General features: G+C 49.7%; 2 protein-coding genes across 2 annotated transcripts in view; one reads left to right on the top strand and one right to left on the bottom strand.

Annotated features, from left to right (window-relative positions):
- LRTM2 (leucine-rich repeats and transmembrane domains 2) overlaps positions 1 to 3,996 on the bottom strand; it is an 8,630-nt gene extending 4,634 nt beyond the window's left edge. The window contains exons 1-2 of the mRNA XM_009879631.1: positions 3,974 to 3,996; positions 2,350 to 2,511 (exon numbers count right to left, since the gene is read on the bottom strand). Of these exons, the coding sequence (XP_009877933.1) occupies positions 2,350 to 2,416 (67 nt within the window). The 5' untranslated portion in view covers positions 2,417 to 2,511; positions 3,974 to 3,996. The remainder of the gene's footprint in view (positions 1 to 2,349; positions 2,512 to 3,973) is intronic.
- CACNA2D4 (calcium channel, voltage-dependent, alpha 2/delta subunit 4) overlaps positions 1 to 14,802 on the top strand; it is a 132,522-nt gene that overhangs the window by 85,834 nt on the left and 31,886 nt on the right. The window lies entirely within an intron of this gene.

Here is a 14,802-nt window from a genome sequence, read left to right as displayed (position 1 = left end):
ACTCTTTCCTGGACTGGAAACCAGATTCTTCTGTCCTGCTTTTTTCCAAAGAACCAACAAGCAGGTGTTTTGTTTCTTAACCCCAAGGGAATTGTGAAAGGACTGCCACAGGACAGGGAGCCAGTGGAGACCCATGCCCTGGAGAAGCTCTGCCTGGAGCAGCTCTGCAGTCAGCCACGTGTTTCCTCTCTTCCCTCGTGCCACTCTCCCTAGAGTTTAGTCTCACCCATAGCCCATTTCTTTTATATCGACTTGGTTTCTGGCAGTGATGCTGCCTTCCTACTCAAACCCCGTCATCCTGCATAGGGCCTTTTTGTCTTCCCGGCAATCCTTGTGAGAATTGGCAGATTTGTGGACTGGTAGCCTAAGGAGAACTACACAGTTTGAATCCTAAGCTATATGACTTTGTTAAGGACCAAGGGCTAAGTGTTCAGAGAGAGTGTCTTAGCTCTTTTTTATTTCGTCTGTCTTTCACAAGTCCTTCAAGATTTTTTTTCTGTCCTACAGTTGAGATCTCAGGTGAACATCAGCTGAGGCCATGACAATCTGTGTGCTCTTTTAATGATAATTATGGATCCTTATGGTGAAATACAAGAGAGATCTTTATTCTGAGCACCTCTGTGCATTCTTGTCATGCAAAGGTTGGGATCAACAGCAAAGATTGCCATGAAAGCAGATCATAGCCTCTGGACTGGCACAGTGCAGGCACTGTCTGATATTGAATTCCCTTCAGAATACATCGCGCTCTTGTTGTAGGGAGAGAATTAAAAGAATGGGAGCTGGAGTGGAGAAGGGAGAGAGCCATGAGTCACTCAAGTGACCCCGTCTTTTCCTGGATGCTTAACAAAAGTACAGTATTAATAATAGATTGACAGCTGTGATGATGAGATAACACTTAGCTTCTTTGTACACTGAGAAAGGCAAGAGCAGACCGTGTGTAATGCTATACAGGTGGCATTCTGTTCAGGGCTTATCTCTCAAAATACCTACCCACCACTGACCCCGACTGGGTGGCTGTGGGGTTCCACCAGTGTGTATGCTGACAGTGGCTAGTAGGAACAAAGTCTCAGGCAGTTGGCTGTGGTTATGTTCAGGAACTGGATTGATGCCAAGTTTCTGCAGCCATGTAAGATGTGCCAAAAATGTCTTTTTGTTACTCATATATTGCTTTGTGCTCTTGGAAATATTTTACTAAAAATCACAGAGAGGAGGTGGTCTGATTTCATTGTCAGTCCCTGCAAGAGATACAGCCACCAGGATGTGAGCTGAGACCAACGAATTCATCGCACTGGTTAGGATGCAGCTTTACAGGAAAGAGAGGCAGGGAAGCAATGGACAGAACTTGAAGCTGTCTTCCAGCCCTACAGAAGGATGAGTAATATGTGTTTTTGTGTTAGGGGAGGATGAAGTTACTTTGTGGGGTGTTTGGTGACTCTAGTAGATGGCAGAAAGCTGATCCAGGAATATCAGATTAAGTCAAGACTCAGTAGCATTCAGTATAAATAATTTATATGGCAGTCTAGTCTGTGAGGATGGATTACAAAGATGCCTGTTTTCTGGAGAAGGAAACAGTTCCCTCAGCTTCTTATAGTGGTACACCCAAATTTGATCAGGAGGGCAGGAAACCACAGACCTGCTCAGCTGCCTGGGCATGCAGTAGTGGTGGACACACTCCAGGTGCTCCTTTTCCTCTGCTGCAGTCCCTAGATGCTTCTCTGAAGTGCATGTACATTCCCCGATGTGGGGCTTCCACATCGCCCCAGCAGTCTCTGCTCTGCACTCAGGGCTACTGTAGCAAATGCCCTAGTCCACTGGGAAGATGCACAGGCTGAACTTTTACAATTTAATTTAGAAGAGATCTTCTTTATGTACTCCTTGATTTTCACTGCATGTGGCAGTGCCCGGTAGGAGAATTTTGTATTCACATCCTACATTCCCTTCTAAAATCTGTCATGACTTCTGCCATGAAGAGCTGGGAGCCTTGCTCAGCAGCCTACTTATAAACCCCTACCACAGAGAGGAGTCTGCAGCTTACAGGATGCTGCTCTGAGAAATGTTCAGGGTGGATCTTTGTGTGGTGGTATTTGTCTCGCTGTTTCTCACCTGCCAGGCCCACTGGAATTCAGAAGCAATCATCACTCGCTGTCCCACTTTAAGCCCATCTTCAGCTTTCGAGTCTCGCTCTCCCTCCCAGCTAGCCTGGCCTCTAAAGGAATCAGGATTTAGTTCAAACATCTCCATTCTTAGCTGTCCCTCTCCCCTGTTCTTAACCCTGATGTGACCTATTTTTTTTCCACTCCCTTGACAAACAGGATCATCGTACTTAGTACCTGAGTAGGCATTACTTACGACAAGCCTCTTGCCACCTCATGAGGAACCTGCTCCTCCACCGGTGGCCAGCAGTTGTAGGCAGCATTGTTGTCTTCTCCAGCGTGCCTTCACATCCACCAGCCAGCCTGGCACTCGGCCCCAAAGGGATGAGGAATGACCTTGTAGCCTGCCTGCCAGGTCCTGGAGGAGGAGAGCAGAGCAGAGGAGGTGGGGTTCGGTTCCCTGGGCGCAGGACACGAGGGTGGGCTTAGTGTTGTCCTTTCCCCTCCCCAGCTAGAGTTTTGCCTTTGAGACATCAGCTCCATTTTGGAGGAGAGAGGGACGATGTTTCAGGAGGCGCAGCATGACAAAAGCGCAACATTAATTCACTTTGAACTTCGCGGTGCAGAAATAAGGCCCGATGCACCTAAGTGCCGAAGAAACAAGGCTGTGCTTGAATAGCCTGCTACAGTAGCTACATTAGCTTCATGCTCAAGGTTAACCTGATGAATTGCTGAGGTGACCCTGCCAGGGCAGCAGACTCCAGCTCATTCCCTCTCGCCGCCACGCAGGCTCCTACCACCTGTGCATCCTCTCCCTGACGTGTGGCTCAGGATCACGGAGGTCTGGGCACCAGCGGCTGCCAAGCCGCTTCTCGCCCCGCTCCCCGTATTTCCCACCAGTGCTTCCTTTCTGTTGCAAGGTAAAATGGATGTGGTGGCTAGAGCAGGGCTGAGCAGAGCACAGCTCCAGCTTGGGGATTTCACACTGCAGCAACTGCAGGATCTGAAGAGCGAGCGAGCCTTGGAGGAGAAGGGAGGACCTGGGGCGGGGGAGACTGAGTGGGAGTGTTGAAAAGAGAGGAATTACATCTTAATTAGAAGAAGGAAAAATGCTCAGTCTAATTAGAAACCCAAAGACCATAAACTCTCCCCTGACAATAAGTGACTGACAACAGGTTCCTCCTTCCCTCCCGCTTCCCTTTTGGATACAGGCAAGCAGGAAAAGGGGAAACACCATGCACCCTCCTGTCCCCCTGCTTGCTCTCTGATGTGCCACCCACAGTCACAGCAGCAGTTAGATGGACACATTTCAACCAGGGTACAGAAATAAACCCTCCTCCATCCCCTCTGAGGGGCTCTGACAACATCCACAGACGTTATTTTAGCTGGGCGCTGCGCTCCCACTGGGACACTCTCCCCACACACGTGCCAGCTGCTCCCCATCCCCCAGGCTCCCAGGACTGATTTATTTTATATAGGAATGTAAACCACCAGGAAATATTTAAATTAGCATCTTGATGAAAAAGATGAGCAGGTTCAGTGCCTGGACTAGTACGTTTTGCAAGGCTATTTAGATCATTTACCCAAATGCTAATGCATCAAATAGATGAATACCTCTTATGTCACCAAAATCAATCCACCCTCCACCCGCTGCAGCCCCCCACTCCCCAAACCAAGCTGGAGCCCTTGCCCTGCAGTCCCTGCTGAAGGAGAAGCTGCAACAAATAGCTGTCCTCATTCAGTGCTTGCACTCACCCTGGCTCGGAAGGAGACTTTCAGCCTCCCCCATATCAGTGTCTCTGTCCTAGATGCCACCCCTGAAGTCTCCTGTCCCCGGCTGTCTGTATCGAGAAGGAGGATGAAAAGCCACAAGCACTTACCTGGAGGGGCTCTGCCCACAGCCACTTCCACCCGATTCCCCGGCCACTGCCCAATTACAGCCTCTTCCTTCCCTCTCCCTCCTTGACTTTCACTCCCCGGCAGCAGGCTTTCCGTGTGCTCTATTTAACTGCCTACAGCACAGGAATAAACGGCAGAGTTAAGCTGACAGCCACAGAGCCTTATCTGCCTGCTGGATAGCGGGAGTTGATCAGCTCCAAATCCCGTTGCCGAATGATCGCGTCCTTGCTCTCAGCATCAGGGGCTGCCTGCCGTGCTCTGTCTTCCCCTCTTCCCCACCTTCACTCCATCTAACTTTGTCAGGGTTATAGATAGCTCTGTTCTTTGCGCTCTTGCCTTTTGGCTCTGTTTTGTAACACCCCATCTGTATCAGCTGGCTTGGCTCCAATCAGGGGGGCTAAGCTTTAAAAAAAAAAAAAATCTTCTTTGGGTGCCTTGTGACACGGCTTCCCTCTGTGGTCTCCCCCCAGCCCAGGTCCCCACTCAGGCAGTGGGCTGGTGTCCCCCCCATTCCTCTTGCTGCTCTCTGCAGTTCAGCCACACCATCCCCAGGCGACAGTGCGGGGCTGGAGCGGAACCAGCGTACCCGGGCGCAAGGGTGGTGGTCATAGGGTCAGGGTTTCTACCCCTAACTCCTGCTCTGGCAGGGCAAGTCCAGCTTGTGTACTGGTTTCTGGTACCTCGCGTGTTCCTCTTCCTCTCAGGCAGCGCCAAGGCTCAAGCACAGGGTGCAGGGTGGGAGGAGCAGCCGTTTATAAATAAGCCCTTTCCCTATGTTTAGAATTTATTACAGTGCATGATGATTAACACCTGTTCAGGCTTTAATGCTGTCTCCTGCGCTGCAACACACACAAAGATGGAGGCGCCTTGATAAACCCAAGATTATTTTAAAAGCATGTCACATAAACCCGGCACTCCCCACCCCATAGATAGCAGCCACCCTTTGTGCACTCATACACATGTTTCTAAGACTTAAAAGCAGCTGTCTTCATCTACATATGCAGATATAGTCACCAATCTAGCTTACATTTACAAATGTATGCACAGAGTTGAGCTTGCATATGTACTGGGGACTTTTCTGTGACCCACATTTATCAACATCCATGTCTTGCACAAAACTGCCTACTTTTCAAGCATAACAGGCTCAGGTGGCAGAGCAGTAGACTTGGAATAGGTAGAGGTTTGTGACTGCTGAAGTGCAAGGGCCAATGAGCTTCTGCATTTATACCTCCATGTTTATGGAGAAATTTAAATTCCAAGGATCCAGAAAAACCCAGTTTCTCCCACGCATCTATTGCCCATAAGCACGCTAGACCCTTAGTAATTAATATTCTGCAGCCAGGAGAGACCAAGGAGGCAGAGAGAAATTTTGAGAGTTTCTTTCTTAAAGGTTTTCTCTGACTTGTCTTGAATTCTTACTTAATTAGCTATTTTACTGTGGCCCGAGAGGTTCCTTCCGCTCTGGCGAGCACCGGGCCAGCTGTGCTCCCTGCCAACACAGCACTGGGAACCCCCTAGTTTTGGGGCAACTAGCACCTGCCCACACCTCAAGGCTCTCCAGAGCACCATCACATCTGTCTGGCTGCTTTCAGCCTGACAGCCAGGGACTTTTCCAGCAGCGAGGACTCTGCCAGACCTAGGAGTGCCCCCCCACATGCCCCCAGCCCGAAAGAAGAGGCACCGTGCCATCCATTCTGAACTAGTGTGGCATTGCCTGGGTTTGGGGACCCAAAGCTGATCAGCATTGCTGGAGCTCTGAATGCTATGAAGCCACCCCAGGGCTCCATAAACCAGGCATTAGTCTTCTTCCAGGCTAACTACCTAGTTCGTTCTCCCTGGAGCAACATGTCAGCTAAATGCCTTGTGATCCATGGGACACGGTGTCCAGAGCTCTCTTCCACATGCTTCGAGTTGAATCTCTTTTCCAGACAAATTTCTGGAAAAATGAACAAAGTAGCCTGTGGGGCTGGTGATGTCCTTTTCTTCTTGCCGTTTGATATAGGACAGTAAAAGACAACTTTTTTAGTTTCAGCTCAAAGCAATGGAATGAAATCATCCATTTCTGGCCCATGGGCTCCAGTGGCCAAAAATACACTGAGCTGAAGTGCCACTTGGACATTTGGCCTGCTGTCAGACTCTAGAGGACTCTGTAATGAGGATTCCCCTAATTAGCTTGAACAGGGAACTTTACTGCTGGGGGGGGGCAGTGCTGAGGAGATTGTAATGACAAAAAGCTACAGGAGGCACTCTCGCTGTCTTGTGCTTCCCTTCTCCCTGCCCAGACACCAGTAACCTCTGCAGTATGGCTCTAAAGCCTTAGCTTCCTTAAGTTGGGTCCCAAGGAGCACACTGTGAGGGTGGGGAGGGTTTCAGTTTACTGCATCCACATACTGTTTTAGTAACACTTCCCAATTCTGTGACACCTTCTATCCAAAGCTTTCCATCTGCTCTATGAATGGTTCTTACCATGGCTGTAGGTGTTGTTGTTGTTATTTTGTATTTAATGACTCCCAGAAGTAAGGCTGAGGTCGTAGCCAGTAGTGCTTCTGCTCTAGGTAGGTGGATAAAGCTATCCCATTTTCCAGACGGGGACACTGAGGCTAGAGAGACAGGTGACTGTGTAACTAGGATGAGTTGCAGTCAGAAACAGAGCCCAGCAACCTCTGTGCCTGATTATCTCTCCCAGTCCGTTGCACTAACCCTTGGATCATGGCTCAGGGATCAGACTCCGTTAACAGCCTGGCTTACGAGCATTGGCAGGGCATGTGGGTGACCTATATTACAAAAGGGTAGGTAACAGAGGCTGCAACAGATGCCAGCAATAAATTATCAGGAAGTACAGGCAGACATTCATCCCTCCCCCACACTCTCTTTGACGAATGGTGGCAAAGTCCCTCTCCCCTTTCCAATGCTGAATTGCTTTAGCCTTTGTCAGAAAAGCAGCAGGGTGAGGGAGGGCATGGAGGATGCTTTAAGGAGATTATCTTTTCTCCTCCCCTTTCCTTGTTGCTTTTAGGATTCCTGGTTTATTACCGTCACCCCATAATGGAGGGTGACAGTGGTATCCCAGCGTCCAGTGACTAAAGTATGTTGTTCTGTGTCTGTTCCTTCATCAGCCCTTGAGGGGCAAGAGTCAGCACACAGAGGGCAGGGATACATGTCAGCCATGTGGTCTGATTACAGCAACTAGAAGATGGTGAAGTAAACTGGCTGATGAGTCCTAGTGAGGAATCATGCTCCTGACAGTACCACAAGTGGGTTTAGATGGCATGGAGATGATGCCCATTGTTGGTCCCCCAACACACTTAAGTCAGTCATATAAATTACTGACCACAAGAGGTCACGTTGTCTCAGGTGCTGCTCCTTATTTATTGTCTCTTTGGACTGCACAAGCACCCCAAGGTGGGATCCAAGCTCAGCAGCGCTGTAGAAACATACAGTGTGTGTTGCTGCCCCAGTGAGCTTCTAAGCTAAATAGCTGGGGGCTTCATTTCCAGCACTTGCTGATTTATTAACACATGTGTTCAGGATTCGTTAGTGTTGTGTTGTCACAATCAATGGAAAGCACATTTTAAATTCACACTAGAAACCCAGCTGCAGAAGAAACAGTGCCATCAGACTTGCAGTGATCAATCACAGCTAAGCAAAACACCTTGTACAGAAAGCTGTAAAGTAAGTAGAAAGCGTGCAAAACCCAGTTGGTATTGTAAGGGACTCTGCCACATTCCTGATTTGGTGGGAATAAAATCTTCACCCTATTCTCTGGGATGTGAAGAGGTCAAAAAGCTTCTGATCTTTGGAACGGCAATGTGTAGGCACCTCTGAAATGCAAATGTGATTGGTGTTAAAATGTTTCCTCCCCAAGCCCCTCCAAGAAATACCAACTTTATCCCCATTTTATGGAGGGGAAAACTATGATAGAGGTAAAAATGGCTGCTGAGTTTGGCTGTCTGAAATTTCAGCTGCTGAGCTTTTGATATTTCATCATGAGAGCCCACATCAGTTCCCCACTCCGGATTTTCGAAGCTGCCAAGTGCAGTGCTTGCACTGGATTACTTGGGCTTGTAAATGCTCTCCTGTCCTGCAGAGATGATTTGTAGGGCTTATCAATGTTACACAGAGTAAAGGAATTCTGGCCAGGCTTTCCCAAAGTCTCCTGACAGGCCTGTGGCAAAATCAGGAGAAAAGCCAGTTTTCTTGATTCCTCATGCTGTGCCTTAACCAGGAAACATTATTTGCATCCCAAGCCTGCCTGACCCAATGCACTGTAATGAGACTTGGAGATGTCGGAGGGGCTGGAAATACCAAGGGCATCAGGCCTCATCAGGCCCTTTGAGAAAGCACAGAACATCCAAAGGGGAGCCAGGGCCGGTAGCACTGATGGGAAAGACCCAGATTGCTATGGAGAAGTGGGATTCCTTGGGAAGCTGTGGAAGCAGGTGGGGAGACCAGGATATCCAACACGGGAGTGACAGGAAAGTCCCAGCACAGCGAGAGTGCGGCATATGGAGGAGGCCCAGAGCAGCAGCAGGAGGAGAGCTGAGGGGGCAGTTGACAGGAAGAAATGCAGCCATGTGTGTGCCAGCATCTTCTCCGAGTATTATTGAATGCGACAGACCACGTGCATGTTTCCTCCGTGCAAAACGGAGGCAGCTGAGAAGGGAAGCGGGTGAGGGAGTGGGAGAGGGGCTTAGAGGAGGGACACGTGAGCCAGCTACCCAGTTTCCTCCTCTTTTTCTTGCCACAGAGTGATGTTTTTGTTCTTCTCACGCTGTTGGCAAAAATTGGTAACCAAGTGAGATGTGGAGGGGGGTTCTACATCAAGACTGAGATAACATTTTCTGATCCAGCTGGGAACAGTTGGCTGTGGGTGGTGGCTTGTCACCAGCCCTGCCAATTCTAATCCAGATCCCCGTTTTTCTCTTTCTCTCAGCTGTGGAGAGAAGAGCCTTCTCTACAACTTTAATTTCCTGCAGGGGTTAATCCCATGGTCAGGCCCTTAATCCTTGCACTCAGCCCCTTGACAGAAGGACTGCAGCTGCTCCCGACCCAGCAGGTCTGAGGGAGTCACCCTTCTGCTCCCAGCTCCTGCTTTGCATCCCACGAGCATCCTCCAGCTTACTGGCATTTAAAATGCTTCTCCCCCTCTTCCTGCCAAGCCTACCCCATGGGTGTGGATGGATGGCACACCCCAGGGAAAGGCTCCGGGCAGAGAAGGAGGCTTGGTGGGAGAATCCTATTTCTGTAGTCCTCACCCCTGTCCCCACACAACACACAGGTATTTTCCACACTTCTTAGTTGGATGGTGCTCAAGATCCCAAAGTAATCTCTTGGTTTTATTCAAGTGGTGTTCAAGAAGGAAGGTATGTACGGGCCCATATTTGTGAAGGATTTTCTGAGGGCTCAGAAATTTTGACATGACCCAGTACCTTCCCTGGGTCCCTTATTAGAATCATAGAACCATAGAATGGTTTAGGTTGGAAAGGACCTTGAAGATCATCGAGTTCCAACCTCCCTGCCATGGGCAGGGACACCTCCCACCAGACCAGGTTGCCCAGGGCCACGTCCAGCCTGGCCTTGAGCACCTCCAGGGATGGGGCCTCAACAACCTCTCTGGGCAACCTGTTCCAGTTAGGGTCAAAGTATGCAGCAGATCTCTAACAGAGAAGGTGCCAGCCTGTCTGAGGTGAGAGATACATTTACATGCAGAGTAGTAGATGCAGCAAGATAGGAAAATATAATTTAGCAGCAAGATAGGAAAATATAAGTTTTTTCAATCAATATAAGCTCTCAGTTCACAGTACTGTCCCTGTAGTGCTAGGCCAGACTGTCAAATCAAGGGGCTTCTGGATCAATACCAAAAAAACCCTGTTATATCTGATGGGGGCCAAGGCACTTCAGCCATAAGCTTTTCTCCTTGTGCTTCCTCGTTCCTAGAATCGGGTGAGCTTCTGCAAGCCTGGGTGATCCCGTGCACACAAAATGTCCCACACCTGCTTGTTTGCCATCATTCATGTCTGCATTAGCCCAAGAACTGGGTTTGCCTTTTTTCATAGCCTGTATTCTGAAATAAGCTGGGACCCCAAGCTTACCAGCCTTCCTAGTGCTTGACACTGGTTACTTTTGCTCCTGGTGGAGAAGCCAAAGTGATGGAGAACTGCTGCCACCTAAGCTGCTGAGTGAGAATCCCTCCCCTCTTCCTCACCCAGCACCTTGGCTGTGCTTCCCTCGCGGCCGGCCTCTCAGAATCAGACACCGGCTGCAAGGATAGTGGCTTGCCACTTCGGCAGTTGGAGCAGGAGGAGGGAGAGGAGGTAGAAAACACGATGGGATGAAGGAAGAACTTCACTACCATCTCACTTCACAAGCCTGTGCCCCGGGCATGTTCACAGGGGCAGGGATTATCCATGCACGTGCAGCAGTGGGGCAGCACACAGCATGCCAGCAGTAAAAATCCTCTCTGCTCTTATCGTAAGGGGATCAGTGACCCAGCACGCACACAGCTCCTGGCAAACCTCCCAAGGAAAGGCTGGCTCTCATTGTTCGCACACGATGCATTTAAACTGAACTCTGAAGGAGACCTTTTGCTGATTTCTTTTTTCTCCCTTAGTGACTTGTATAGATCTGTTTCACTTGGTTGCCACTGTGGCACGAGGTCAGTGGTGCTGCCTGTTAGAGAAAGCCTGAAGCTCTTCTTCCCCTTCCCCATTGCTCCCCATCACCTTGCCAGGGCATCCAAAAGGGGCATCCCTGCAAAGTCCACACAAAAACTGCTGCCTGCAGCTCCGGGGGTGCCTGAGGATCTCTGGGCCACACTTACACTCTTTACAAGCTGGGAACATTGCTCATAGCTCAACAACATGTGGTGACAGCTCTCACAACCCAGAGCTCCAGCCAGGAACTTCGGATGCATCTGGGTTAGCACACACATCAGAGCCCCATGCTGCAGAGCTTGCTGAGGCTAGGGAAGGTCTTCAGATTTGATGTGACTTTAGTTTTCTGGAGTGTCTGCAGCCACAGAAGAGACATGGTCATGGCAACATTCACATCCCTTCAAAATCACGAAATGCAAGCAGTGCAGAGAGCAGGGCCCACCTTCAGCTCCTCTGCCCCCACACAAAGCACCTCACAGCAGAATCACAGCAGCAGCACACCCTGCTTTGGGGAGCATCAGCAGTGAAGAGCCTCACCAAGAGTGGAAAGAGCCCAAGTGATGAGTGCTAAGCCAAGTTGCTTCCAACAGCTCTTCTCCAGACTCAGTATGTGGTCCAACTTTTTTATTCCTTGTGTGAGGGCATAGTCCATGGGGAAGAAAGTTCCCCAACCTCCTTGGAGTGAGGAGGAGAGTAGTAGCAGGACCTGCCTTCAAAGTAACAGCCTTTGCTTGCAGTCAGTCATGAAGTTCAGACTTGCATGGCCCCACTGTAAATGTAGGTCTCAGTCCTTCCTCTGATGGGCGTGAGGCGTTGCAGCGTCTAAATAATGGAAAGTCTCTTGTTTTCCCATTCATAAAGAAAGAATCAAGAAAGTGTCATTTTCTTTTTAAAAAAAAAAAAATTGCCATATGATAAAATATGCCATTTGGCTTGCAAAGCCAAGCACTCAAATGTGAGTTAATACCTATACAGCCTTAATTCAGCCACTTGCGTGTGTGTGTTACAACACAGCCTTTGCTTATCCAAGCAAGTACTATTTCTTTTTTTCACAGGACCCTGTCCCATACTCAGTGCAAAGGACACATGATACTCAAGCTAACAATGAGGATGTTGTAATAAATAAAGCTATTTTTATAAGGTCAGCGTGAAATATTAAACCGCGGTTTTGGCAGATGGCCACAGCCTGTACATTCCTAATTTTGCGGGTGCCCAACATGAGACCCTAGGGGCCATTTTGCAGAACTGCTGAGCACTCACAGCTGTTTTCCAAAATGCTGGCAGCTTAGCCAGCAAACTGGTACGGTCTCGAGGACTGAGTGGCACCGAGAGCCAAGAGGCCCCAAGCTCTGGTCCTGCACCTGCTGCTCCTTCCCCATGTGGCTAAAGGGGAAGTCTGTTTTCCCTTCAAAAGCAGGGAAAATAACCACTGCCTCTTGCCTCATCAGTAGCATAAATTCTCTATCATGAGCTACAAGGCAACTGTAGCAGCGAATGTCTTCAGAACACCACAAGACAATGAATAATGATGTATTGCCTGCAGGGCTTGGATGGCAGGCAGTAAGCAAATAAAACAGGCACGCACTTTGCGGTACAAAAAAAAAAAAAAATTAACAGCCCCCTGCTTCACTCCCTGAGCACCATTTAGCTGGTGCACTGAATGAGGCAATTTATGAAAATACAGCATGTGATCCTATCAGTCAGGACTCCAACCCAGGGCAGATGACGTGCTGCTCCGAATCCTGACATTTCCTAACTTTGAACTGCTTCTTTTTACAATGTGAATAAAACCGTATTTCACATAATCCCACCCCTCCCATCTGAAGCAACTTTTCCTTCCATCTCTCCAGCCTGGAATTGAACTGGTTTACAGAAAAAAAAATTATTCTTGCTATTAGGATGCCCTCAGCCACACAAAGCATTTTTGTGAGCCAGCGTTTTGGTAAAGTCACGGCAGGAATAAGGTATGTGTTACAAGGTATTTCCATGCAGGAGGGACAGAAACAGCCCAGGACTCCAGCTCGTTCCCACTGAGAACTGGAGTGTGTGTCATGGTGTAGCACTCTGGAGCATTACCCAGCCGGCAGGAGCATCCCAGTATGGTCATTTGAATGACGGCTTGAGCCACCCAAGGCTGGGACAGATGTCAAGCGGTGTAAGCAGCTGCTTGTAACCAAACATGGCAAGTGAAGGAAACTGCTTGGTCTCTCTTTTGAATCAGCAACAGGCAAGCGCTGAAGAGTCACCAAAGAACTGCCCAGAAATGCCCTCCCACAGGCTTGAGCCTGTCCCCATCCTGTTCCAGCCTCTGCTGCTCCCTGGATGCTCCTGTCCAGGTATCCTCACGGCCCTGCGCGGCTGCTGCTGGCCCTCCCTGCTGCACCGAGACGCAGGTCTGCCTTCATCAGGCTTCTGTGGTGCTGAAGAGCCTCGAAAAGCCTTTCTGCATCAGGTTTAGAAAAGCCAGGGGAAGGGCAGGAAGCTGGAGTAGCTCATGAAGATGTCTGAGCTGGGAGTGCACCTTGCTAGCGTGTGACATTCGCTTTGCTGGAGGCAAGGGTAAAGCTATGATCTGGTATAAAACTTACATAAGAGGGCTTCCCCCCCCTTTCTCTTTGCAAACAGCCCCTTTGCTCAGGATTTACCATAATTCCTCCAAGTGGGCAAGATACACTAACGGGGACTGCACTGATGTCTGACAGGGAGACAACTCCCGCAAGCCTTTCGCTCATGTGGAATAATTCCCTTGCAAATGTTGTTTGCCCACAGCAGTTAGAGGAAGATCCGCCCCCCGCCCCCCAACAGACCCGAATGACAAAGCTCAGAATAAAAATGGTCTGCAGTTCTGGAAAGGCACCCCCTCCTCCTCACTGCTAGCAATGTCCCCAGCTTTGTAACAAATCCCTGTGTGCCTTTAAGGGTCCCCCTGTCTTTTGGGGGTTTTCTTCTTTAAACCCTGCAATAGCAGCTGCTCCAGTCCTTCCCCAAATGAGATCTGCCTTTATCCCTCCATCCTTGGGTGGCAGATCAGGCACCGGCAGCAGAGCAGAGCTGTATCCCGCTCACTACCATTGCCATCAGGGATGCTCTGGACGTGGCACATTCAGGCTACCTGGTGGTCCACATGGCAGGACTGGGGCCCGGCTCGGTCATGACCTGGTTGGAGCAACAGCTCCAAACATCCTCTCTCCCCAAACTGGGAGAGCTCCAATTTTACACATCTCTCTTAATTAGCATGAGATGCGGTGGCAGTAATAAACCGGGCAGGCAGCGGGAGGAGCGGGGCAGAATGCCCCGAGTGGGATGTATGTGTGCACGTGTCTGTGCATGTGTATATATGCACACGTGTATATATGCACACACACATACACACATGCTAACGGTCACATATATACCCCTATCCATAGGCAGCTTCACATCAGCTCATTCAGGACCTTATTCTCCCCCTTTCCTCCCAGGCAGGGCTGGAAAACGCTGTGAAGTTTCTCTGTGCTGTGTTTCACCCCCGCCCTTGGGGCTGTGCCTTCCACCCAAAAGTTCAGAAATGGCAGGCTCAGCCTGCAGGGATGCTGGAAGCAACTTGGGACTTATTTTTGGTTTCGCTTGTGATATGGCATCCTTTACTTCATGTCCTGTGGTCGTGTCCATGAGCTTTGTGTGTGAAATTGTACATGCACACGCACACACACACACACACACACACATATACACACCCCTCATCCTAACGCCTGTTTACTGAATGCTGGACCTGTCCGGTTTTGGTCCTCACTTCTGCATTTTAGATTGTTCTTACTAAGACAGCTGATCCAAAATGATACCCAGAAAAGCCACCACGGGTCAGGTGAGTGGCAACTCACATGCTGGCCCCTCTAACAGCCCTGAGGAGGGGACAAAAGCCAGGGCTCTCCAGGAGCTGCCCGGTACCTGGTGGCCACAGCACCAAGCACTGAGCCTCAAAGCTGCACCTGAGCTGCCCGTGCTGCAACGAAAGACACTGGTGCCATTCAGAGCTGGGAGAAGTTGCTCCCAGCTGCCCGCACTGAAACTGGACTGGAACCAGTACCAGCAGCCTCTGCGGCAGGGTTGTCGTTCTGCTTTATTGGGAAGATTGCTGCCTGTCAGCCTCACACCACCGGGACTTCTGCACTGTGCCGTCT

The sequence above is a fragment of the Charadrius vociferus genome, unplaced genomic scaffold (genome assembly GCF_000708025.1).
Source record: "Charadrius vociferus isolate BGI_N301 unplaced genomic scaffold, ASM70802v2 scaffold90, whole genome shotgun sequence".
Taxonomy (NCBI): domain Eukaryota; kingdom Metazoa; phylum Chordata; class Aves; order Charadriiformes; family Charadriidae; genus Charadrius; species Charadrius vociferus.
Note: the sequence above shows the minus strand (reverse complement) of the source record. Positions and strands in the feature narration are given on the sequence as shown.